This window comes from Entelurus aequoreus, linkage group LG08, assembly GCF_033978785.1.
Source record: "Entelurus aequoreus isolate RoL-2023_Sb linkage group LG08, RoL_Eaeq_v1.1, whole genome shotgun sequence".
Taxonomy (NCBI): Eukaryota; Metazoa; Chordata; class Actinopteri; order Syngnathiformes; family Syngnathidae; genus Entelurus; species Entelurus aequoreus.
In genome coordinates, this window is record NC_084738.1 from 63,364,925 (window position 1) to 63,392,586 (window position 27,662).

The 27,662-nt window shown below is 37.4% G+C and overlaps 1 protein-coding gene across 2 annotated transcripts in view; it reads left to right on the top strand.

Moving 5' to 3' along the window:
• Nucleotides 1–27,662, top strand: part of lamc3 (laminin, gamma 3) — a 326,552-nt gene that overhangs the window by 243,180 nt on the left and 55,710 nt on the right. For both annotated transcript variants that reach the window (XM_062057021.1, XM_062057020.1), the window contains exons 14-15: nucleotides 13,903–14,091; nucleotides 23,417–23,662. In XM_062057021.1, the coding sequence (XP_061913005.1) occupies nucleotides 13,903–14,091; nucleotides 23,417–23,662 (435 nt within the window). The remainder of the gene's footprint in view (nucleotides 1–13,902; nucleotides 14,092–23,416; nucleotides 23,663–27,662) is intronic.

Here is a 27,662-nt window from a genome sequence, read left to right on the forward strand (position 1 = left end):
CAGTTTATTATACAGCATTATTCACAGGTGAATAATATAAATACAGTCTATTATACAGCTTTATTCACATGTGAATAATATACAGTAAATACAGTCTATTATACAACATTATTCACATGTGAATAATATAAACACAGTCTATTATACAGCATTATTCACATGTGAATAATATAAACACAGTTTATACAGCATTATTCACATGTGAATAATATAAACACAGTCTATTATACAGCATTATTCGCATGTGAATAATATAAACACAGTCTATTATACAGCATTATTCGCATGTGAATAATATAAACACAGTCTATTATACAGCATTATTCACATGTGAATAATATAAACACAGTCTATTATACAACATTATTCACATGTGAATAATATAAACACAGTCTATTATACAGCATCATGCGCATGTGAATAATATAAACACAGTCTATTATACAGCATTATGCACAGGTGAATAATATAAATACAGTCTATTTTTACAGCTTTATTCACATGTGAATAATATAAAGACAGTCTATTATACAGCATTATTCACATGTGAATAATATAAACACAGTCTATTGTATAGCATTATTCGCATGTGAATAATATAAACACAGTCTATTATACAGCATTATTCACATGTGAATTATGTTTATTGTTTATTGTGAGCGAACTGTGGTGCTGAATTTCCCCCAGGGATCAATAAAGTATTTTCTATTGTATTATAATGTATTCTATTGTATTCCATTCTATTCTATATACATATTGCATCATTATGCCTCGTTTGTAGGTATATTTGAGTTCATTTAACTTACTTTACTTATGTTCTCTGTGTATTAAATTTATATTTGCATGTCTCATGACATATTATCTGTATGTAATATTGGCTGCATTTCTCATAGTTGTTTGTGTGCCATGTTGTTCCAGACCACAGCAAAAGTTACCCAGCTTGCAAAGATTGTAATAAATCCATCATATCCTAAATAGCACGTTAGCATCGATTAGCTTGCAGTCATGCATTGACCAAGTATGCCTGATTAGCTCTCCAACAAGTCAATAACATCAACAAAGCTTCACTTTAGTGCATCCACGCACAGCATAAAACGTTTGGTGGACAAAACGAGACAAAGAAGGGGCGGCAGCGTCAGAGAAAGTTGTAACAAGTGAGTTCAAAGACCGCCGAAATTAGTAGGACAAAGCAGCGTTAGCCAAATTTATGTATAACATAAACAGTGGGATTTCTAACAATTAGGAAGGTTTGTGTCATGTTTGTTCTCCTACAGGAAATATGTTCAAACAAAAAAATATTTTTCCCTAATTTGTTTCCATTTTCATACATTTTTGAAAAAGCTCCAGGGAGCCACTAGGACGGAGCTAAAGAGCCGCGGGTTGCTGACCCCCGTCTTAGACCCACCAGAGGACAGTACTCGGTCTCGCTTTTGACTCTGTTAGCATTTCAAAGCAGTTTTTCCACTCATATCCATCCATTTTCTACCGCGTGTCCCTTTTGGGGTCGCGGGGGTGCTGGAGCCTATCTCAGTTGCATAATTCATGTTTATTGAATAAATATTTTTCAGCTCTCCATGTAATATTTGCCTTCCTGCAGCAAGCTGGGTGGCCTTGCGGTGGGTGGTCTTTTATGTGGGAGGCTCTTGCACTTCTACTGGGCCTTTAGAATGTAGAAAGCCAGAAACAAGGACGCTAAAACAAAAACAAAATTGTCATGGTCTCAGTATTTAGCAAAGTGTTGACATCGAGTAGAAACAGATTTTAAGCGCGGAGTTAAAAGTTATGTAATTCATCTGTTAAGACGGAAGCGGCCATATTCAACTGACGTCACTGACTGAAATGGTAAAAATGCCCCCGTAGAGGATCTTAAACTAATTTTTTTGGAGTAAGTTCTTAAAACAGCAGACCTGCTCAGCGGCCTAGTGGTTAGAGCAGGGGTCACCAACCTTTTTGAAAGCAAGAGCTACTTCTTGGGTAGTGATTAATGCGAAGGGCTACCAGTTTGATACACACTTCAATAAATTGCCAGAAATAGCCAATTTGCTCAATTTACCTTTAACTCTATGTTATTATTAGTAATTAATGATATTTACACTTAATTGAACGGTTTAAAAGAGGAGAAAACACGAAAAAAATGACAATTAAATTTTGAAACATAGTTTATCTTCAATTTCGACTCTTTAAAATTCAAAATTCAACCGAAAAAAAGAAGAGAAAAACTTAAAAAAAGAATTTATGGAACATCATTAGTAATTTTTCCTGATTAAGATTAATTTTAGAATTTTGATGACATGTTTTAAATAGGTTAAAATCCAATCTACACTTTGTTAGAATATACAACAAATTGGACCAAGCTATATTTCTAACAAAGACAAATCATTATTTCTTCTAGATTTTCCAGAACAAAAATTTTAAAAGAAATTCAAAAGACTTTGAAATAAGATTTAAATTTGATTCTACAGATTTTCTAGATTTGCCAGAATAATTTTTTTGAATTTTAATCATAATAAGTTTGAAGAAATATTTCACAAATATTCTTCGTCGAAAAAACAGAAGCTAAAATGAAGAATTAAATTAAAATGTATTTATTATTCTTTACAATAAAAAAAATAAATTTACTTGAACATTGATTTAAATTGTCAGGAAAGAAGAGGAAGGAATTCAAAAGGTAAAAAGGTATGTGTTTAAAAATCCTAAAATAATTTTTGAGGTTGTATTTTTTCTCTAAAATTGTCTTTCTGAAAGTTATAAGAAGCAAAGTAAAAAAAAAAAAGAATTTATTTAAACAAGTGAAGACCAAGTCTTTAAAATATTTTCTTGGATTTTCAAATTCTATTTGAGTTTTGTCTCTCTTAAAATTAAAAATGTCGGGCAAAGCGAGACCAGCTTGCTAGTAAATAAATAAAATTTAAAAATGGTAAGTGCTGCTATTTTTAGAACAGGCCGGCGGGCTACTCATCTGGTCCTTACGGGCTACCTGGTGCCCGCGGGCACCGCGTTGGTGACCCCTGGGTTAGAGTGTCCGCCCTGAGATCGGTAGGTCGTGAGTTCAAACCCCGGCCGAGTCGTACCAAAGACTATAAAAATGGGACCCATTACCTCCCTGCTTGGCACTCAGCATAAAGGGTTGGAATTGGGGGTTAAATCACCAAAAATGATTCTCAAGCGTGGCCACCGCTGCTGCTCACTGCTCCCCTCACCTCCCAGGGGGTGAACAAGGGTGAAGGGTTGAATGCAGAGGACACATTTCACCATACCTAGTGTGTGTGTGACAATCATTTGTACTTTAACTTCATAATGCCTTGGTCATGTAGAGGATCTTGAACTAGTTTTTTGGAGTAGGTTCTTAAAACAGCATAGAGCTCTGTCATGTAGAGGATCTTGAACTAGTTTTTTGGAGTAGGTTCTTAAAACAGCATAGAGCTCTGTCATGTAAAGGATCTTGAACTAGTTTTTTGGAGTAGGTTCTTAAAACAGCATAGTGCCTCTGTCATAAAGAGGATCTTGGACTAGTTTTTGCAGTAGGTTCTTAAAAACAGAAAATGTTTTTGTCATATAAAATAATTAGGACTATTTTTTTTTTTTTGCAGTATGTTCCTAAAACAGCCAAGTGCTTCTGTCATGTAGAGCAGTGGTCCCCAACCACCGATTGGTACCGGGCCGCGCAAGAAGGAAAAAAATTAAGAAAAATGTTTTCAATTAAATTAAATTAACATAAAAAACACAATGTATACATATTGTGTATGTGTATGTCAATATAGATCAATACAGTCTGCAGGGATACAGTCCGTAAGCACACACGATTGTATTTCTTTATGAAAAAAAAAAAAAAAAAAAACCCCCCCCCCAAATTTTCAACCGTTCACCGGTCCCCAGCTGCAAAAAGGTTGGGGACCACTGATGTAGAGGATCTTGAACTGTTTTTTTGGAGTAGGTTCTTAAAACAGCATACTATCTCTGTCATATAGAGGAACTTGGACTAGTTTTTTGGGAGTAGATTCTAAAAACTGCATAGTGCTTCTGTCATTTTGAGGATCTTGGACTAGTTCTTGCAGTCGGTTCATTATACAGCAAAAATGTTTTGTCATTCAAAAGATTTAGGACTAGATTTTGCAATAAAATACGTAAAACGGCTGAGTGGTTCTGTCATATAGAGGATCTTGAACTAGTTGTTTGGAGTAGGTTCTTAAAAAAGCATAGTGCCTTTGTCATAAAGAGGATCTTGAACTAGTGTTTTGGTGTAGATTCTAAAAACTGCATAGTGCTTCTCTCATTTTGAGGATCTTGGACTAGTTTTTGCAGTCGGTTCTTAAAACAGAAAAATGTTTTTGTCATTCAAAAGATTTAGGACCAGTTTTTGCAATAAGATTCCTAAAACAGCCAAGTGCTTCTGTCATATATAGAGGATCTTGAAATAGTTGTTTGGAGTAAGTTCTTAAAACAGCATAGTGCCTCTGTCATAAAGAGGACCTTGGACTAGTTTTTTGCAGTAGGTTCCTAAAACAGCCGACTGCTTCTGTCATGTAGAGGATCTTGAACTAGTTTTTTGGAGTAGGTTCTTAAAACGTCATAGTACTTTTGTCATGTAGAGGATCTTGAACTAGAGTTTTGGTGTAGATTCTAAAAACTGCATAGTGATTCTGTCATGTAGAGGATCTTGAACTAGTTGTTGGAGTTGGTTCTTAAAACAGTATAGTGCTTCTGTCACATAGAGGATCTTGAACTAGTTTTTTGGAGTAGGATCTTAAAACAGCAGAGTGCTCCTGTCATGTAGAGGATCTTGAACTAGAGTTTTGGAGTAGATTCTAAAAACTTCATAGTGCCTCTGTCATATAGAGGGTCTTGGACTAGTTTTTGCAGTAGGTTCTTAAAACAGAAAAATGTTTTTGTCATATAAAATATTTAGGACTAGTTTTTTTTGCAGTAGATTCCTAAAACAGCCAAGTGCTTCTGTCATGTAGAGGATCTTGAACTGTTTTTTGGAGTAGGTTCTTAAAACAACATAGTATCTCTGTCATATAGTGGATCTTGGACTAGTTTTTTTGGAGTAGATTCTAAAAACTGCACAGTGCTTCTCTCATTTTGAGGATCTTGGACTAGTTCTTGCAGTCGGTTCATTATACAGCAAAAATGTTTTGTCATTCAAAAGATTTAGGACTAGATTTTGCAATAAAATACGTAAAACGGCTGAGTGGTTTTGTCATATAGAGGATCTTGAACTAGTTGTTTGGAGTAGGTTCTTAAAAAAGCATAGTGCCTTTGTCATAAAGAGGATCTTGAACTAGTGTTTTGGTGTAGATTCTAAAAACTGCATAGTGCTTCTCTCATTTTGAGGATCTTGGACTAGTTTTTGCAGTCGGTTCTTAAAACAGAAAAATGTTTTTGTCATTCAAAAGATTTAGGACTAGTTTTTGCAATAAGATTCCTAAAACAGCCAAGTGCTTCTGTCATATATAGAGGATCTTGAAATAGTTGTTTGGAGTAAGTTCTTAAAACAGCATAGTGCCTCTGTCATAAAGAGGATCTTGGACTAGTTTTTTGCAGTAGGTTCCTAAAACAGCGGACTGCTTCTGTCATGTAGAGGATCTTGAACTAGTTTTTTGGAGTAGGTTCTTAAAACGTCATAGTACTTTTGTCATGTAGAGGATCTTGAACTAGAGTTTTGGTGTAGATTCTAAAAACTGCATAGTGATTCTGTCATGTAGAGGATCTTGAACTAGTTGTTGGAGTTGGTTCTTAAAACAGTATAGTGCTTCTGTCACATAGAGGATCTTGAACTAGTTTTTTGGAGTAGGATCTTAAAACAGCAGAGTGCTCCTGTCATGTAGAGGATCTTGAACTAGAGTTTTGGAGTAGATTCTAAAAACTTCATAGTGCCTCTGTCATATAGAGGGTCTTGGACTAGTTTTTGCAGTAGGTTCTTAAAACAGAAAAATGTTTTTGTCATATAAAATATTTAGGACTAGTTTTTTTTGCAGTAGATTCCTAAAACAGCCAAGTGCTTCTGTCATGTAGAGGATCTTGAACTGTTTTTTGGAGTAGGTTCTTAAAACAGCATAGTATCTCTGTCATATAGTGGATCTTGGACTAGTTTTTTTGGAGTAGATTCTAAAAACTGCACAGTGCTTCTCTCATTTTGAGGATCTTGGACTAGTTTTTGCAGTCGGTTCTTAAAACAGCAGCATGTTTTTGTCATTTAAAATATTTAGTACTAGTTTTTGCAGTAAGGTTCCTAAAACAGCCAAGTGCTTCTGTCATATAGAGGATCTTGAACTAGTAAAAATTGCTCTCCTCAGTTCCCAAACGTTTACTGAGTGTTGTTAAAAGGAAAGGCCATGTAACACAGTGGTAAAAATGCCCCTGTGCCAACTTTTTTTGCAATGTGTCGCTGCCATTAAATTCTAAGTTAATGATTATTTCTAAAAAAAAATGAAGTTTCTCAGTTGGAACATTAAAGGCCTACTGAAAGCCACTACTACTGACCACGCAGTCTGATAGTTTATATATTATGATGAAATCTTAACATTATAACACATGCCAATACGGCCGGGTTAACTTATAAAGTGACATTTTAAATTTGCCGCTAAACTTCCGGTTCGAAACGCCTCTGAGGATGACGTATGCGCGTGACGTAGACCGGGGAACACGGGTATGCCTTCCACATTGAAGCCAATACGAAAAAGCTCTGTTTTCATTTCATAATTCCACAGTATTCTGGACATCTGTGTTCGTGAATCTGTTGCAATCATGTTCATTGCATTATGGAGAAGGAAGCTGAGCAAGCAAAGAAGAAAGTTGTCGGTGCGAAATGGACGTATTTTTCTAACGTAGTCAGCCACAACAGTACACAGCCGGCGCTTCTTTGTTTACATTCCCAAAAGATGCAGTCAAGATGGAAGAACTCGGATAACAGAGACTCTAACCAGGAGGACTTTTGACTTCGATACACAGACGCCTGTAGAGAGCTGGGACAACACAGACTCTTACCAGGATTACTTTGATTTGGATGACAAAGACGCAGACGTGCTACTGTGAGTATGCAGCTTTGGCTTCTAAACATTTGATCGCTTGACCGTACGTGCGCAACTTTTTTTTGCGTATGTACGTAACTTTTTTTAAAATATATAAGCTTTATGAACCTTGGGTTAGGTGAATGGTCTTTTGGGCTGAGTGATTGTGTGTGTTGATCAGGTGTTTGAATTGTATTGGCGTGTTCTATGGAGCTAGGAGCTAGCATAGGAGCTAGGAGCTAGCATAACACGTACCGTACCGTACGTGCGCGTCACGTACGTAACTTTTTAAAAATATATAAGCTTTATGAACCTTGGGTTAGGTGTACGGTCTTTTGGGCTGAGTGATTGTGTGTGTTGATCAGGTGTTTGAATTGTATTGGCGTGTTCTATGGAGCTAGGAGCTAGCAGAGGAGCTAGGAGCTAGCATAACACGTACCGTACCATACGTGCGCGTCACGTACGTAACTTTTTAAAAATATATAAGCTTTATGAACCTTGGGTTAGGTGAACGGTCTTTTGGGCTGAGTGATTGTGTGTGTTGATCAGGTGTTTGAATTGTATTGGCGTGTTCTATGGAGCTAGGAGCTAGCAGAGGAGCTAGGAGCTAGCATAACAAACACGCAGGTGTTTTTATGCAGGATTAATTTGTGGCATGTTAAATATAAGCCTGGTTGTGTTGTGGCTAATAGAGTATATTTATGTCTTGTGTTTATTTACTGTTGTAGTCATTCCCAGCTGAATATCAGGTCACCCCCGGCTCTCACAGCATCTTCCCTATCTGAATAGCTTCAACTCCCCACTAGTCCTTCACTTGCACTTTACTCATCCACAAATCTTTCATCCTCGCTCAAATTAATGGGGAAATTGTCGCTTTCTCGGTCCGAATCTCTCTCACTTCATGCGGCCATCATTGTAAACAATAGGGAACTTTGCGTATATGTTCAACTGACTACGTCACGCTACTTCCGGTAGGGGCAAGCCTTTTTTTAATCAGATACCAAAAGTTGCAATCTTTATCGTCGTTGTTCTATACTAAATCCTTTCAGCAAAAATATGGCAATATCGCGAAATGATCAAGTATGACACATAGAATAGAGCTGCTATCCCCGTTTAAATAAAAAAAATTCATTTCAGTAGGCCTTTAAATATCTTGTCTTTGCAGTCTATTCAATTGAATATAAGTTGAAAACTCAGCTTCTTCAGCTTCTGGTGATGTTTTTGTGGTATGATACATTTACCATCCTTTTTTATATATATTTATATATATACCAACAGAGCTTCAAAATTCAATCACACTTCAACTCTTTAGTTATGACCCTGAAGCAGGTTTTGAAAAAAAAAAAAAAAAACAGATACCTCCCTCACAGACGTCATGTATTATTAATCTGCCGCCGCAAAAAGTCTCCACTCCATCAGGCATCGGGGTCAACTGTCGTCCGCCATTACGTTTGACACCAGGTCAGGAGGTCACATGACCACATAACCACCGGCAAACGTTTATTCAGTGGTGGGAGGCGACTGACGCGCACACACAACCCGCACTAGACATTTTAGTCATTTTAGCTGCCTGGCGGTGATACACTGGCTCGTAACAATAAATAGCATCTGTGTTGGCATGGCAACACGACCTTGAGTCTGTGGTCGATCCGCATCTACATTATGGTTTTAAAACGCGGCGGGTAAACGGTCATTGTGCATGGCTCCCGCCTTATCTTGCAACACTTTTATTCAGCATAGTCTTCATCCGACGTGTTTTGCTTTTTCTTTGGCTTTTTTGCCCCGCCTACTTTGGAACATTAAAGAAGAAAAGTGTTACAATAACCATAGGACTGCATTTAAACATCCATCCATTTTTTACTGCTTGTCTTTCTCAGGAAAAAATAGGAAAACATTAAAGTAAAAGACTCCCGACGATGTTGCATGCCGGCTGTTGGCGTGATCCCGGGATGCAGAGAAGACAGGCAGAACCTTGTTTGATTAGGTGCCAGGCAGAAGAAAAGTAACACGGGTCTGGTAGGTCCTCAATAAGCAATAGAACATATTTGAACCGATACGGTACCAACTGCTGTTGGCATAATAGTGTGAGAGTCCAGTCCATAGTTGATCTAACATAATAGTGTGAGAGTCCAGTCCATAGTGGATCTAGTTAATAGAGTGAGAGTCCAGTCCATAGTGGATCTAGCATAATAGTGTGAAAGTCCAGTCCATAATGGATCTAACATAATAGTGTTAGAGTCCAGTCCATAGTGGATCTAACATAATAGTGTTTGAGTCCAGTCCATAGTGGATCTAGCATAATAGTGTGAGAGTCCAGTCCATAGTGGATCTAACATAGTAGTGTGAGAGTCCAGTCCATAGTGGATCTAGTTAATAGAGTGAGAGTCCAGTCCATAGTGGATCTAGCATAATAGTGTGAAAGTCCAGTCCACAGTGGATCCAACATAATAGTGTGAGAGTCCAGTCCATAGTGGATCTAACATAATAGTGTGAGAGTCCAGTCCATAGTGGATCTAACATAATAGTGTGAGAGTCCAGTCCATAGTGGATCTAACATAATAGTGAGAGTCCATTCCATAGTGGATCTAACATAATAGTGAGAGTCCAGTCCATAGTGGATTTAACATAATAGTGTGAGAGTCCAGTCCATAGTGGATCTAACATAATAGTGTGAGAGTCCAGTCCATAGTGGATTTAACATAATAGTGTGAGAGTCCAGTCCATAGTGGATCTAACATAATAGTGAGAGTCCAGTCCATAGTGGATCTAACATAATAGTGAGAGTCCAGTCCATAGTGGATCTAACATAATAGTGTGAGAGTCCAGTCCATAGTGGATTTAACATAATAGTGTGAGAGTCCAGTCCATAGTGGATCTAACATAATAGTGTGAGAGTCCAGTCCATAGTGGATCTAACATAATAGTGAGAGTCCAGTCCATAGTGGATCTAACATAATAGTGTGAGAGTCCAGTCCATAGTGGATCGAACATAATAGTGTGAGAGTCCAGTCCATAGTGGATCTAACATAATAGTGAGAGTCCAGTCCATAGTGGATCTAACATAATAGTGAGAGTCCAGTCCATAGTGGATCTAACATAATAGTGAGAGTCCAGTCCATAGTGGATCTAACATAATAGTGAGAGTCCAGTCCACAGTGGATCTAGTTAATAGAATGAGAGTACAGTCCATAGTGGATTTAACATAATAGTGTGAGAGTCCAGTCCATAGTGGATCTAACATAATAGTGAGAGTCCAGTCCATAGTGGATCTAACATAATAGTGAGAGTCCAGTCCATAGTGGATCTAACATAATAGTGAGAGTCCAGTCCACAGTGGATCTAGTTAATAGAATGAGAGTACAGTCCATAGTGGATCTAACATAATAGTGAGAGTCCAGTCCATAGTGGATCTAACATAATAGTGAGAGTCGAGTCCATAGTGGATCTAACATAATAGTGTGAGAGTCCAGTCCATAGTGGATCTACCATAATAGTGTGAGAGTCCAGTCTATAGTGGATCTAACATAGTAGTGTGAGAGTCCAGTCCATAGTGGATCTGACATAATAGTGTGAGAGTCCAGTCCATAGTGGATCTAACATAATAGTTAGAGTCCAGTCCATAGTGGATCTAACATAATAGTGAGAGTCCAGTCCATACTGGATCTAACATAATAGTGAGAGCCCAGTCCATAGTGGATCTAACATAATAGTGTGAAAGTCCAGTCCATAGTGGATCTAACATAATAGTGTGAGAGTCCAGTCCATAGTGGATTTGACATAATAGTGTGAGAGTCCAGTCCATAGTGGATCTAACATAATAGTGTGAGAGTCCAGTCCATAGTGGATCTAACATAATAGTGTGAGAGTCCAGTCCATAGTGGATTTAACATAATAGTGTGAGAGTCCAGTCCATAGTGCATCTAACATAATAGTGTGAGAGTCCAGTCCATAGTGGATTTAACATAATAGTGTGAGAGTCCAGTCCATAGTGGATCTAACATAATAGTGTGAGAGTCCAGTCCATTGTGGATCTAACATAATAGTGAGAGTCCAGTCCATAGTGGATCTAACATAATAGTGAGAGTCCAGTCCATAGTGGATCTAACATAATAGTGAGAGTCCAGTCCATAGTGGATCTAACATAATAGTGAGAGTCCAGTCCATAGTGGATCTAACATAATAGTGAGAGTCCAGTCCATAGTGGATCTAACATAATAGTGTGAGAGTCGAGTCTATAGTGGATCTAACATAATAGTGTGAGAGTCCAGTCCATAGTGGATCTGACATAATAGTGTGAGAGTCCAGTCCATAGTGGATCTAACATAATAGTGTGAGAGTCCAGTCCATAGTGGATTTAACATAATAGTGTGAGAGTCCAGTCCATAGTGGATCTAACATAATAGTGAGAGTCCAGTCCATAGTGGATCTAACATAATAGTGAGAGTCCAGTCCATACTGGATCTAACATAATAGTGAGAGCCCAGTCCATAGTGGATCTAACATAATAGTGTGAAAGTCCAGTCCATAGTGGATCTAACATAATAGTGTGAGAGTCCAGTCCATAGTGGATTTGACATAATAGTGTGAGAGTCCAGTCCATAGTGGATCTAACATAATAGTGAGAGTCCAGTCCATAGTGGATCTAACATAATAGTGAGAGTCCAGTCCATAGTGGATCTAACATAATAGTGTGAGAGTCGAGTCTATAGTGGATCTAACATAATAGTGTGAGAGTCCAGTCCATAGTGGATCTGACATAATAGTGTGAGAGTCCAGTCCATAGTGGATCTAACATAATAGTGTGAGAGTCCAGTCTATAGTGGCTCTAACATAATAGTGTGAGAGTCCAGTCCATAGTGGATCTAACATAATAGTGAGAGTCCAGTCCATAGTGGATCTAACATAATAGTGAGAGCCCAGTCCATAGTGGATCTAACATAATAGTGAGAGTCCAGTCCATAGTGGATCTAACATAATAGTGTGAGAGTCCAGTCCATAGTGGATTTGACATAATAGTGTGAGAGTCCAGTCCATAGTGGATCTGACATAATAGTTTGAGAGTCCAGTCCATAGTGGATCTAACATAATAGTGTGAGAGTCCAGTCCATAGTGGATTTAACATAATAGTGTGAGAGTCCAGTCCATAGCGGATCTAACATAATAGTGTGAGAGTCCAGTCCATAGTGGATTTAACATAATAGTGTGAGAGTCTAGTCCATAATGGATCTAACATAATAGTGTGAGAGTCCAGTCCATTGTGGATCTAACATAATAGTGAGAGTCCAGTCCATAGTGGATCTAACATAATAGTGAGAGTCCAGTCCATAGTGGATCTAACATAATAGTGAGAGTCCAGTCCATAGTGGATCTAACATAATAGTGAGAGTCCAGTCCATAGTGGATCTAACATAATAGTGAGAGTCCAGTCCACAGTGGATCTAGTTAATAGAGTGAGAGTACAGTCCATAGTGGATCTAACATAATAGTGAGAGTCCAGTCCATAGTGGATCTAACATAATAGTGTGAGAGTCCAGTCCATAGTGGATCTAACATAATAGTGTGAGAGTCCAGTCCATAGTGGATCTAACATAATAGTGAGAGTCCAGTCCATAGTGGATCTAACATAATAGTGAGAGTCCAGTCCATTGTGGATCTAACATAATAGTGTGAAAGTCCAGTCCATAGTGGATTTAACATAATAGTGTGAGAGTCCAGTCCATAGTGGATCTAACATAATAGTGAGAGTCCAGTCCATAGTGGATCTAACATAATAGTGAGAGTCCAGTCCATAGTGGATCTAACATAATAGTGAGAGTCCAGTCCATACTGGATCTAACATAATAGTGTGAGAGTCCAGTCCATAGTGGATCTAACATAATAGTGAGAGTCCAGTCCATTGTGGATTTAACATAATAGTGTGAGAGTTCAGTCCATAGTGGATCTAACATAATAGTGAGAGTCCAGTCCATAGTGGATCTAACATAATAGTGAGAGTCCAGTCCATAGTGGATCTAACATAATAGTGAGAGTCCAGTCCATAGTGGATCTAACATAATAGTGAGAGTCCAGTCCATAGTGGATCTAACATAATAGTGAGAGAGTCCAGTCCATAGTGGATCTAACATAATAGTGAGAGTCCAGTCCATAGTGGATCTAACATAATAGTGAGATTTCAGTCCATAGTGGATCTAACATAATAGTGAGAGAGTCCAGTCCATAGTGGATCTAACATAATAGTGAGAGTCCAGTCCATAGTGGATCCAACATAATAGTGAGAGTCCAGTCCATAGTAGAATATGGTAATAAAAAATATGGTAGTTCCCCTTTAAAGTGAGATGCATTGGGAACATAGAGAAAAGGTTATTGCTCTTCACAAAAGGGACAATCTGTAGAAAATGGATGGATGGATGGATGCTGTGCAGAATCCCACAAAGAGACGTGTATGAAAACAATGTTTACTGTGTTGCATCAATGGTGCAGATGAGCCATTGCGCTTACTCGTGTCGCTCTGTATGCTTTAGAATTAGGCCAGCGCGCCATAGTCCACACTCATCACAATGTCAACTGTGTTCGGGTTCCACGAGCGACTCTTGCTTCGTCTTCAGGAACTTTTTTGCTGCACCATAAAACAAATTCCACAAAGAAATGAGCCGTGGGGTTTTCTTTGTGCACCTCCAGTCGCTTGCTGCTATTTTGTGCGAGAATTGCGGCTCTTTTGGCTCCTTTTTAAACGTCCCAAAAGCAATCATAGTTGACTGGTCTTTTCCTCGCAGAGTGGTGTGTTCTGTCAAGAGTCGGAGACACAGCGATACCTGCTGGTGATGCAAGGAACTGCAGCCTTGTCCGTCTAGAAAATGTTTACTCACTCCCTCTCCCTCTGTCTATGTTGCAGGCGTCTGCGAGTGCTCAGACTTCACCGCCGGGACCAACTGCGAGCGCTGCCTGGACGGTTACTATGGCAACGCGCTGGCCGGCACGCTGGGCGACTGCCGGCCGTGCCCTTGCCCCGACCGCAGCAGCTGTGTCCTGGTCCCTGGGACCACACAGGTGGTCTGCACCGACTGTCCTGCAGGGCAGACAGGTGAGGAGGCAGGAGTTCTGATGGACACCAGCCAGGTTTAGCAGAGGGCTTCTGGATAAGAGAGGATCTTGGATTAGTTTTTTTTTTCAGTAGGTTCTTAAAACTGCATAGTGATTCTGTCAAATAGAGGATCTTGGGCTAGTTTTTTTTCCTTTTCAGTAGGCTCTTAAAACTGCATAGTGCTTCTTTCATGTAGTGGATTTTGGACTCTTTTTTTTTTCAGTAGACTCTTAAAACTACATAGTGCTTGCATGTAGAGGATCTTGTACTAGTTTTTTATTCAGTAGGCTGCATAGTGCTTCTGTCATGTAGAGGATCTTGGACTAGCTTTTTCAGTAGGTTCTTAAAACTGCATAGTGCTCCTGTCATGTAGAGGATCTTGGACTAGTTGTTTCAGTAGGTTCTTTTAACTGCATAGTGCTTCTGTCATATAGAGAATCTTGGACTATTTTTTTTTTCAGTAGGCTCTTAAAACTGCATTGTGCTTCTTTCATGTAGTGGATCTTGGACTCATTTTTTTTCTAGTAGGCTTTTAAAACTACATAGTGCTTCCGTCATGTAGAGGATCTTGGACTAGTTTTTTATTCAGTAGGCTGCATAGTGCTTCTGTCATGTAGAGGAACTTGGACTAGTTTTTTCAGTAGGTTCTTAAAACTGCATAGTGCTTCTGTCATGTAGAGGATCTTGGACTAGTTGTTTCAGTAGGTTCTTAAAACTGCATAGTGCTTCTGTCATATAGAGAATCTTGGACTAGTTTTTTTTTCAGTAGGCTCTTAAAACTGCATAGTGCTTCTTTCATGTAAAAAATCTTGGACTAGTTTTTTTCAGTATGTTTTTAAAACTATCGTGCTTCTGTCATGTAGAGGATCTTGAACTAGTTTTTTTCAGTAGTTTCTTAAAAGAGCATAGTGCTTCTGTCATATAGAGGATCTTGGACTAGTTTTATTTTTCAGAACGCTCTTAAAACTGCATAGTGCTTCTTTTATGTAAAAAATCTTGGACTAGTTTTTTTCAGTATGTTTTTAAAACTATCGTGCTTCTGTCATGTAGAGGATCTTGGACTAGTTTTTTTTTCAGTAGGTTCTTAAAACTGCATAGTGATTCTATCAAATAGAGGATCTTGGACTATTTTTTTTTCAGTAGACTCTTAAAACTGCATAGTGCTTCTTTCATGTAGTGGATTTTGGACTCTTTTTTTTTCAGTAGACTCTTAAAACTACATAGTGCTTGCATGTAGAGGATCTTGTACTAGTTTTTTATTCAGTAGGCTGCATAGTGCTTCTGTCATGTAGAGGATCTTGGACTAGCTTTTCAGTAGGTTCTTAAAACTGCATAGTGCTCCTGTCATGTAGAGGATCTTGGACTAGTTGTTTCAGTAGGTTCTTAAAACTGCATAGTGCTTCTGTCATATAGAGAATCTTGGACAATTTTTTTTTTCAGTAGGCTCTTAAAACTGCATTGTGCTTTTTTCATGTAGTGGATCTTGGACTCATTTTTTTTCTAGTAGGCTTTTAAAACTACATAGTGCTTCCGTCATGTAGAGGATCTTGGACTAGTTTTTTATTCAGTAGGCTGCATAGTGCTTCTGTCATGTAGAGGATCTTGGACTAGTTTTTTCAGTAGGTTCTTAAAACTGCATAGTGCTTCTGTCATGTAGAGGATCTTGGACTAGTTGTTTCAGTAGGTTCTTAAAACTGCATAGTGCTTCTGTCATATAGAGAATCTTGGACTAGTTTTTTTTCCAGTAGGCTCTTAAAACTGCATAGTGCTTCTTTCATGTAAAAAATCTTGGACTAGTTTTTTTCAGTATGTTTTTAAAACTATCGTGCTTCTGTCATGTAGAGGATCTTGAACTAGTTTTTTTCAGTAGGTTCTTAAAAGAGCATAGTGCTTCTGTCATATAGAGGATCTTGGACTAGTTTTATTCTTCAGAACGCTCTTAAAACTGCATAGTGCTTCTTTTATGTAAAAAATCTTGGACTAGTTTTTTTCAGTATGTTTTTAAAACTATCGTGCTTCTGTCATGTAGAGGATCTTGGACTAGTTTTTTTCAGTAGGTTCTTAAAACTGCATAGTGATTCTGTCAAATAGAGGATCTTGGGCTAGTTTTTTTTCCTTTTCAGTAGGCTCTTAAAACTGCATGATGCTTCTTTCATGTAGTGGATTTTGGACTCTTTTTTTTTTCAGTAGACTCTTAAAACTACATAGTGCTTGCATGTAGAGGATCTTGTACTAGTTTTTTATTCAGTAGGTTGCATAGTGCTTCTGTCATGTAGAGGATCTTGGACTAGCTTTTCAGTAGGTTCTTAAAACTGCATAGTGCTCCTGTCATGTAGAGGATCTTGGACTAGTTGTTTCAGTAGGTTCTTAAAACTGCATAGTGCTTCTGTCATATAGAGAATCTTGGACTATTTTTTTTTCAGTAGGCTCTTAAAACTGCATTGTGCTTCTTTCATGTAGTGGATCTTGGACTCATTTTTTTTCTAGTAGGCTCTTAAAACTACATAGTGCTTCCGTCATGTAGAGGATCTTGGACTAGTTTTTTATTCAGTAGGCTGCATAGTGCTTCTGTCATGTAGAGGATCTTAGACTAGTTTTTTCAGTAGGTTCTTAAAACTGCATAGTGCTCCTGTCATGTAGAGGATCTTGGACTAGTTGTTTCAGTAGGTTCTTAAAACTGCATAGTGCTTCTGTCATATAGAGAATCTTGGACTATTTTTTTTTTCAGTAGGCTCTTAAAACTGCATTGTGCTTCTTTCATGTAGTGGATCTTGGACTCATTTTTTTTTCTAGTAGGCTCTTAAAACTACATAGTGCTTCCGTCATGTAGAGGATCTTGGACTAGTTTTTTATTCAGTAGGCTGCATAGTGCTTCTGTCATGTAGAGGATCTTGGACTAGTTTTTTCAGTAGGTTCTTAAAACTGCATAGTGCTTCTGTCATGTAGAGGATCTTGGACTAGTTGTTTCAGTAGGTTCTTAAAACTGCATAGTGCTTCTGTCATATAGAGAATCTTGGACTAGTTTTTTTTTCAGTAGGTTCTTAAAACTGCATAGTGCTTCTTTCATGTAAAAAATCTTGGACTAGTTTTTTTCAGTATGTTTTTAAAACTATCGTGCTTCTGTCATGTAGAGGATCTTGAACTAGTTTTTTTCAGTAGGTTCTTAAAAGAGCATAGTGCTTCTGTCATATAGAGGATCTTGGACTAGTTTTATTTTTCAGAACGCTCTTAAAACGGCATAGTGCTTCTTTAATGTAGAGGATCTTGGACTAGTTTTTTTCAGTATGTTCTTAAAACAGCATAGTGCTTCTGTCATGTAGAGGATCTTGAACTAGATTTTTTCAGTATGTTCTTAAAACTGTTTCCTGCTTCTGTCATGTAGAGGATCGTGGACTAGTTTTTAGAGTAGCTTCTTAAGACAGCTATAAGTTGTTGTCATATAAAATATTTAGGTGTAGTTTTTTTCAGTAGGTTCTTAAAAGAGCATAGTGCTTCTGTCATATAGAGGATCTTGGACTAGTTTTATTTTTCAGTAGGCTCTTAAAACGGCATAGTGCTTCTTTCATGTAGAGGATCTTGGACTAGTTTTTTCAGTATGTTCTTAAAACTGTATCGTGCTTCTGTCATGTAGAGGAGCTTGGAATAGTTTTTTCAGTAGGGTCTTAAAACTGCATAGTGCTTCTGTCATATAGAGGATCTTGGACTAGTTTTTTTTTGTTCAGTAGGCTCTTAAAACTGCGTAGTGCTTCTGTCATATAGAGGATCTTGAACTAGTTTTTTGGAGTAGGTTCTTAAAACAACATAGTGCTTCTGTCATAAAGAGGAACCTGGACTAGTTTTTTTCAGTAGGCTCTTAAAACAACATAGTGCCTCTGTCATATACAGGATTTTGGACTAGTTTTTGCAGTAGGTTCTTATAACAGCATAGGGCTTCTGTCATAAAGAGGAACCTGGACTAGTTTTTTTCAGTAGGCTCTTAAGACTGTGCTTCTGTCATGTAGAGGATCTTGGATTTTTTTTTTTCAGTATGTTCTTAAAAACTACATAGTGCTTCTGTCATGTAAAGGATCTTGGACTAGTTTTTGCAGTAGGTTCTTAAAACAGCTATAAGTTGTTGTCATATAAAATATTTAGGACTACATTTTTTGCAGTAGGTTCCTAAAACAGCATAGTGCTTCTGTCATATAGCAGATCTTGGACTACTGTTTTGGGTTTTTTTCAGAACGTTCTTAAAAATGCATAGTGCTTCTTTCATGTAGAGGATCTTGCACTAGTTTTTTTCAGTATGTTCTTAAAACTGTATCATGCTTCTGTCATGTAGAGGATCTTGGACTAGTTTTTTTCAGTAGGCTCTTAAAACTGCAAAGTGCTTCTTTCATATAGAAGATCTTGAATTATTATTTTTTTCAGTATGTTCTTAAAACTGTATAGTGCTTCTATCATGTAAAGGATCTTGGACTAGTTTTTGCAGTAGGTTCTTAAAACAGATATAAGTTGTTGTCATATAAAATATTTAGGACTAGTTTTTTGCAGTAGGTTCCTAAGACAGCATAGTGCTTCTGTCATATAGAGGATCTTGGACTACTTTTTTTTTTCAGTAGGCTCTTCAAACTGCATAATGCTTCTGTCGTGTAAAGGATCTTGGAATAATTTTTTCAGTAGGTTCTTAAAACTGCATAGTGCTTCTGTCATATAGAGGATCTTGGACTAGTTTTTTTTTTGCTCAGTAGGCTCTTAAAACTGCATAGTGCTTCTGTCATATACAGGATCTTGAACTAGTTTTTTTTTTGCTCAGTAGGCTCTTAAAACTGCATAGTGCTTCTGTCATATAGAGGATCTTGAACTATTTTTTTGCAGTAGGTTCTTAAAACAACATAGTGCTTCTGTCATAAAGAGGAACCTGGACTAGTTTTTTCAGTAGGCTCTTAAAACAACATAGTGCCTCTGTCATATACAGTAGGCTCTTAAGACTGTGCTTCTGTCATGTAGAGGATCTTGGATATTTTTTTTTCAGTATGTTCTTAAAACTATACAGTGTTTCTATCATGTAAAGGATCTTGGACTAGTTTTTGCAGTAGGTTCTTAAAACAGCTATAAGTTGTTGTCATATAAAATATTTAGGACTACATTTTTTTGCAGTAGGTTCCTAAAACAGCATAGTGCTTCTGTCTTATAGAGGATCTTGGACTAGTTTTTTTTTTTTTTTTTTTTTTTTCAGAACGTTCTTAAAAATGCATAGTGCTTCTTTCATGGAAAAGGATCTTGCACTAGGTTTTTTCAGTATGTTCTTAAAACTGTATCATGCTTCTGTCATGTAGAGGATCTTGGACTAGTTTTTTTCAGTAGGCTCTTAAAACTACAAAGTGCTTCTTTCATATAGAGGATCTTGAATTATTACTTTTTTCAGTATGTTCTTAAAACTGTATAGTGCTTATCATGTAAAGGATCTTGGACTAGTTTTTGCAGTAGGTTCTTAAAACAGCTATAAGTTGTTGTCATATAAAATATTTAGGACTAGTTTTTTGCAGTAGGTTCCTAAAACAGCATAGTGCTTCTGTCATATAGAGGATCTTGGACTACTTTTTTTTTTCAGTAGGCTCTTAAAACTGCATAATGCTTCTGTCATATAGAGCAGTGGTTCTCAAATGGGGGTACGCGTACCCCTGGGGGTACTTGAAGGTATGCCAAGGGGTACGTAAGATTTTTTTAAATGTCTGTCAAAAAAAGCTGTGAAAAGAAATGCAACAATGCAATATTCAGTGTTGACAGCTAGATTTTTTGTGGACATGTTCCATAAATATTTATGTTAAAGATTTATTTTTTTTGTGAAGAAATGTTTAGAATTAAGTTCATAAATCCAGATGGATCTCTATTACAATCCCCAAAGAGGGCACTTTAAGTTGATGATTACTTCTATGTGTAGAAATCTTTATTTATAATTGACTCACCTGTTTATTTTTCAACAAGTTTTTAGTTATTTTTATATATTTTTTTCCAAATAGTTCAAGAAAGACCACAACAAATGAGCAATATTTTGCACTGTTATACAATTTAATAAATCAGAAACTGATGACATAGTGCTGTATTTTACTTCTTTATCTCTTTTTTTCAACCAAAAATGCTTTGCTCGGATTAGGGGGTACTTGAATTAAAAAAAAATTCACAGGGGGTACATCACTGAAAAAAGGTTGAGAACCGCTGATATAGAGGATCTTGGACTAGTTTTTTTCAGTAAGCTCTTAAAAATGCATAGTGCTTCTGTCATGTAGAGGATCTTGGACTAGTTTTTGCAGTAGAGTTCTTAAAACAACATAGTGCCTTTGTCATATACAGGATCTTGGACTATTTTTTGCAGTAGGTTTTTAAAACAGCAAAGTGCTTCTGTCATAAAGAGGAACCTGGACTTGTTTTTTTCAATAGGCTCTTAAAACTGTATAGTGCTTCTGTCATTGAGAGGATCTTGGACTAGTTTTTTCAGTAGGCTCTTAAAACTGCATAGTGCTTCTGTCATGTAGAGGATCTTGGACTAGTTTTTGTAGTAGGTTCTTAAAACAACATAGTGCCTCTGTCATATACAAGATTTTGATCTAGTTTTTTGCAATAGGTTTTTAAAACAGCATAGTGCTTCTATCATAAAGAGGAACCTGGACTAGTTTTTTTCAATAGGCTCTTAAAACTGTATAGTGCTTCTGTCATGTAGAGGATCTTGGACTAGTTTTTGCAGTAGGTTCTTAAAACCGCAATAAGTTGTTGTCATATAAAATATTTGTGACTAGTGTTTTGCAATAGGTTCCTAAAACAGTATAGTGCTTCTGTCATGTAGGGGATCTTGGACTAGTTTTTTTTCAGTAGGCTCTTAAAACTGCATAGTGCTTCTTTCATGTAGAGGATCTTGGACTAGTTTTTGCAGTAGGTTCTTAAAACCGCTATAAGTTGTTGTCATATAAAATATTTGTGACTAGTGTTTTGCAGTAGGTTCCTAAAACAGTATAGTGCTTCTGTCATGTAGAGGATCTTGGACTAGTTTTTTTTTCAGTAGGCTCTTAAAACTGCATAGTGCTTCTGTCATATGAAAATATATTGGACTACTTTTTTAGTAGGTTCTTAAAACGACACAGTGCTTCTGTCATGTAGAGGATCTTGGACTAGTTTTTGCAGTAGGTTTTTAAAACAGCTATAATTTGTTGTCATATAAAAGATTTTGGGCTAGTTTTTTGCAGTAGGTTCCTAAAACAGCATAGTGCGTCTGTCACGTAGAGGAACTTGGGCTAGTTTTTGAAGTAAATTCTAAAAACTGCATAATGCTTTTGTCATATAGAGGAACCTGGACTAGTTTTTTTCAGTAGGCTCTTAAAACTGTATAATGCTTCTGTCATGTAAAGGATCTTGGACTAGTCTTTTTCAGTATGTTCTTAAAACTGTATAATGCTTCTGTCATATAGAGGATCTTGGACTAGTTTTTTTCAGTATGTTCTTAAAACTGTATAGTGCTTCTGTCATATAGAGGATCTTTGACTAGTTTTTGCAGTAGGTTCTTAAATCAGCTATAAGTTGTTGTCATATAAAATATTTGGGATTCTTGTTTTAAAATAGGTTCCTAAAACAGTATAGTGCTTCTGTCATGTAGAGGATCTTGAACTTTTTTTTTTTCAGTAGGCTCTTAAAACTGCATAGTGCTTCTGTCATTTGAAAATATATTGGACTACTTTTTTAGTAGGTTCTTAAAACTACATAGTGCTTATGTCATGTAGTTGTAGAGGATCTTGGACTAGTTTTTGCAGTAGGTTTTTAAAACAGCTATAATTTGTTGTCATATGAAATATTTTAGGATAGTTTTTTGCAGTAGGTTCCTAAAACAGCATGGTGCTTCTGTCATGTAGAGGATCTTGGACTAGTTTTTTTGGAGTAGATTCTAAAAATGGCATAGTGCTTCTGTCATATAGAGGATCATGGACTAGTTTTTTGGAATAGGTTCTTAAAACAGCATAGTGCTTCTGTCATGTAGAGGATCTTGAACTAGTTTTTTGGAATAGGTTCTTAAAACAGCATAGTGCTTCTGTCATGTAGAGGATCTTGAACTAGTTTTTGCAGTCGGTTTTTGAAACAGCATAGAGCTTCTGTCATAAAGAGGAACCTGGACGAGTTTTTTTCAATAGGCTCTTAAAACTGTATAGTGCTTCTGTCATGTAGAGGATCTTGGACTAGTTTTTGCAGTACGTTCTTAAAACAGGTATAAGTTGTTGTCATATAAAATATTTGGGACTCGTGTTTTTTGCAGTAGGTTCCTAAAACAGCGTAGTGCTTCTGTCATGTAGAGGATCTTAAACTAGTTTTTTTTTTCAGTAGGCTCTTAAAACGTCATAGTGCTTCTTTCATGTAGAGGATCTTGAACTAGTTTTTTTCATTATGTTCTTAAAACTGTATCGTGCTTCTGTCATGTAGAGGACAGTGGACTAGTTTTTTCAGTAGGTTCTTAAAACTGCATAGTGCTTCTGCCATATAGAGGATCTTGGACTAGTTTTTTTTTTTCCCAGTAGGCTCCTAAAACTGCATAGTGCTTCTTTCATGTAAAAAATCTTGGACTAGTTTTTTTCAGAATGTTTTTTAAACTATCGTGCTTCTGTCATGTAGAGGATCTTGAACTAGTTTTTTTGAGTAGGTTCTTAAAACTGCATAGTGTTTCTGTCATATAGAGGAACCTGCACTCATTTTTTTCAGTAGGCTCTTAAAACTGCAGAGTGCTTCTGTCATATAGAGGATCTTGGACTATTATTGTGCAGTGGGTTTTTTAAAAAATGCATAGTGTTTCTTTCGAATAGAGGATCTTGGACTAGTTTTTAAGCAGTAGGTTCTTCAAACAGAAAAGTGTTTCTATCATATAGGGGATCTTGGGATAGTTTTTTGCAGTAGGTTCTGAAAAACAGCAGAGCCCCCATTTCATAAAGAGGATCTTGGACTAGTTTCATGCTGTATTTTCTTAAAACAGATGACATACAGGCTCTTGGACCAGCAGAAAAATATTGTTTCTCCTGTGCTTTATGTTTATGACTATATTATCATGTGGTGAAGTCAAAACTGTGAAGTTAGGGCAGAGCAGGAAGACGTTTAGCACCTTAAAGTAGTCTAGTACTAGATCTGGGTTTATATAGGAAGGTGTCCGGGTCCAGATCAAGTCCACCTATTGAGGTGCTTTTATTTGGTCAAATGAAAACATGAATATTGTATATCATTAATCTTTTTAACGAAGGCACAGTTTGCCGTCATTACATTGCACACGTGTACCTAATGTAGTATTTATGGGGCGGGGCTTGACCTCGCATTGCAGGAACCCGCTGCCAGATGTGCGACGACGGATTCTACGGCGACCCGCTGGGACAATCGGGGGCGGTGCGCCCGTGCGGCCCGTGCGACTGCAGCGGCAACGTGGACGCCAACGCGGTGGGCGTGTGCGACCACCTGACGGGCCGCTGCCTGAAGTGCACGGGACACACCGAGGGCGAGCGCTGCCAGCTCTGCCGCCACGGTTACTACGGCGACGCTCGTAGCGACGCCGCCGGACCGAAGTGCAAACGTAAGTAGGCTGGGTTTGTTTGACTGGCTTGAAAGAAGCCGAAAGGATGAAATATTTATTATCTTTATGGAGAAAATGCACAAAATTGATTTTATTATAATTGAACAATAGCAATAAATAGCATTACTTACTGTATATAATGAATAAGACTTATCTTTGACTATGAACCTAATTGGTTCCTCAACAGGGCTCGGAAATCGAAAAGTTTGTATAGTGAAGCAAATTTCTCCATAAGAAACAATGTAAATATGAATAATGGACAAAAGTCCATATTTTAGTGAAAATCTGCACACTTTGAACACAATATAAAGTACTGTACAGTTCTGTATAGCAAACAAACATAACACGGATAGATCAACTTTCTATTTATTAACAAGGCAAAAATAACAACAAGCTAAACTGCCCTGCGTGTGCTGCTATAACAACACACAGAATTCCCGTTGGCGCCCTCACAAACAATCAGAAATCACCAAAATCCTTGACTTAATCAACCATGTACAATAAAATGGGCAAAGGTTATTTGCCAAAGAAGCAGCTCATGAGGGCCGTGTGTGTGTGTGTGTGTGTGTGTGTGTGTGTGTGTGTGTGTGTGTGTGTGTGTGTGTGTGTGTGTGTGTGTGTGTGTGTGTGTGTGTGTGTGTGTGTGTGTGTGTGTGTGTGTGTGTGTGTGTGTGTGTGTGTGTGTGTGTGTGTGTGTGTGTGTGTGTGTGTGTGTGTTGGAAGAGGTGCTGCTGAACGAGAAGTAGTCTTCTCTTCCGCTGTGAAATAAGTCCACTTCGGCATGGTTTACCAGAAATGTCCGTTCTCACTAGGGATGTCCGATAATGGCATTTTGCCGATATTCCGATATTGTCCAACTCTTAATTACCGATACCGATATATACAGTCGTGGAATTAACACATTATTATGCCTAATTTGGACAACCAGGTATGGTGAAGATAAGGTCCTTTTCAAAAAAAATTATAAAATAAAATAAGATAAGTAAATTGAAAACATTTTCTTGAATAAAAAAGAAAGTAAAACAATTTAAAAAACAGTTACATACGAACTAGTAATTAATGAAAATGAGTCAAATTAACTGTTAAAGGTTAGTACTATTAGTGGACCAGCAGCACGCACAATCATGTGTGCTTACGGACTGTATCCCTTGCAGACTGTATTGATATATATTGATATATAATGTAGGAACCAGAATATTAATAACAGAAAGAAACAACCCTTTGTGTGTGAATGAGTGTCAATGGGGGAGGTTTTTTGGGTTGGTGCACTAATTGTAAGTGTATCTTGTGTTTTTATTTTTTGTGTTGATTTAATGTAAGGCTTTTTGCCGATATCCGATATGCCGATATTGTCCAACTCTTTAATTACCGATACCGATATCAACCGATACCGATATCAACCGATATATACAGTCGTGGAATTAACACATTATTATGCCTAATTTGGACAACCAGGTATGGTGAAGATAAGGTACTTTTTTAAAAAATGAATCAAATAAAATAAGATAAATAAATTAAAAACATTTTCTTGAATAAAAAAGAAAGTAAAACAATATAAAAACAGTTACATAGAAACTAGTAATTAATGAAAATTTGTAAAATTAACTGTTAAAGGTTAGTATTATTAGTGGACCAGCAGCACGCACAATCATGTGTGCTTACGGACTGTATCCCTTGCAGACTTTATTGATATATATTGATATATAATGTAGGAACCAGAATATTAATAACAGAAAGAAACAACCCTTTTGTGTGAATGAGTGTAAATGGGGGAGGGAAGTTTTTTGGGTTAGTGTACTTCTTCTTCTTTCGTGTATCGTCTTCATATGTCCATCTTCGTGTCGTGTAGCCACTCCCTCGTCTCAGGTCCCACTTGGAAGAGGCCCTCCTCTGAAGGTGGTCTATGCCGGGGACTGGTGGTGATGATGTGGTCGGCAGTCTGCTCAGGCTCCCCGCACTCACACGCTGCACTGTCTGTTAGGCCCCACTTCTTCATGGACGCTTTGAAGCAACCAACCCCTGTGCGAAGGCGGTTCAGCAGGAGGGTCCATTGCCGGCGAGGTAGATCTTCTCCCTCCACGCCACCTCCAGGATCCTGGATGTAATGGTGTAGGCGTGTCTGTCCTGCTGACTCCCACTCCTGCTTCCATTCCGCTGCCAGCCAGGCTTTGGTTGTCAGATCCTCCGGGATGGAAATAAGCATCTCTTGTGCGGCCTGATTGTATGGGTGGCGGGACTTGAGTCTGCTTGGAGGTGTTGCCATGGTGGTGGTTTCATGGAGACCCTCTTCAACCGCCTTCCATGTGGGCCGGTGTAGCACGATGGCTAGGTCATCCGCGTATCCATACCTTCCAGATGTCGTCACCGGTAGGTCAAAGATGTAGATGTTGAAGTGCATCGGTGAGAGGACAGACCCTTGTGGGACCCCGTTTCTCAGCCTCCTGAGCCTGCTGCGCTGGCCATCACTGGTCTGGAGAATGAAACTGCGGTTTTGACAGCATCTCCATGATGAAGTTGACCATATGACGGTCCGGGATTGTTCTCAGCAGCTTCAGGTGGAGTCCGCGGTGCCAGACGGTATCGTAAGCAGCAGTCAGGTCCAGTAGTACCACCCCAGCTTTGGTTTTGGCCTGGAAGCTGTCCTCGAGATCTTGTGTGAGAAGGGTTACTAATTGTAAGTGTATCTTGTGTTTTTTATGTTGATTTAAAAAAAATAAAAAATAGAAAAACGATGCCGGTAATTTCCGTGATTACATTTTAAAGCATTTATCGGTCGATAATATCGGCAGGCCGATATTATCGGACATCTCTAGTTCTCACCACAATTAAAATCTTGCTCTGCGTACGGACACACAATGAATGAACTATATTTGGTGTAATATGGTGTATATTTATATATTATATATATTATAGTGTATATATATATATATATATATATATATATATATATATATATATATATATATATATATATATATATATATATATATATATATATATATATATTATATAAGAATAACAATAGCATATAATATATATATATATATATATATATATATATATATATATATATATATATATATATATATATATATATATATATATATATATATATATATATATATATATATATATATATATATATTATATATATATATATATATATATATTATATAATAATAATATATAATATAATATGTATATATATGTATATATATATATATTATATATATAGTATATTATATTATATATATATATATATATATATATATATATATATATATATATATATATATATATATATATATATATATATATATATATATATATATATATATATATATATGTATATATATATGTATATATATATATATATGTATTTGGTGTAATATGGTGTATATGGTGTAATATTTGGTGCGATCTAAAAGTTTGTAAATTGAAAAGTTTGCAAATGGATGGGGTTTGTAAATGGAGGTTCCACTGTATATCAACATAACAAAAAGACCCTTTCATGTGCTTTGAAGAGATTAGCATATTACAACACATGATTGGGTAAAAGAAAGTCAGGGCAAAGACTCACATATGAGAAACAAGTGTCGAGAGATAAGCGTGGAAGGAGGCGTGGAAGGAGGCGTGGAAGGAGGCGTGGAAGGAGGCGTGGCCAGCGCTGCCTGCGGGAGCGGAGGTCGCCGTCCCTGTCCAAGGTTGCTGAGGACAGCGCGCTGACAGACAGGGGCGTGTCAGGGCCGGCTTCCAAACACAGCTAAATAGGTGATTAGATTTCCCAGGCGGTACGAGTTGTCTAGTTTTTTGCAGTAGGTTCCTAAAACAGCATAGTGCTTCTGTCATATAGAGGATCTTGGACTAGTTTTTTTCTTCAGTAGGCTCTTAAAACTGCATAGTGCTTCTGTCATATAGAGGATCTTGGACTAGTTGTTTTTTTCAGTAGGCTATTAAAACTGCATAGTGCTTCTGTCATATAGAGGATCTTGAACTAGTT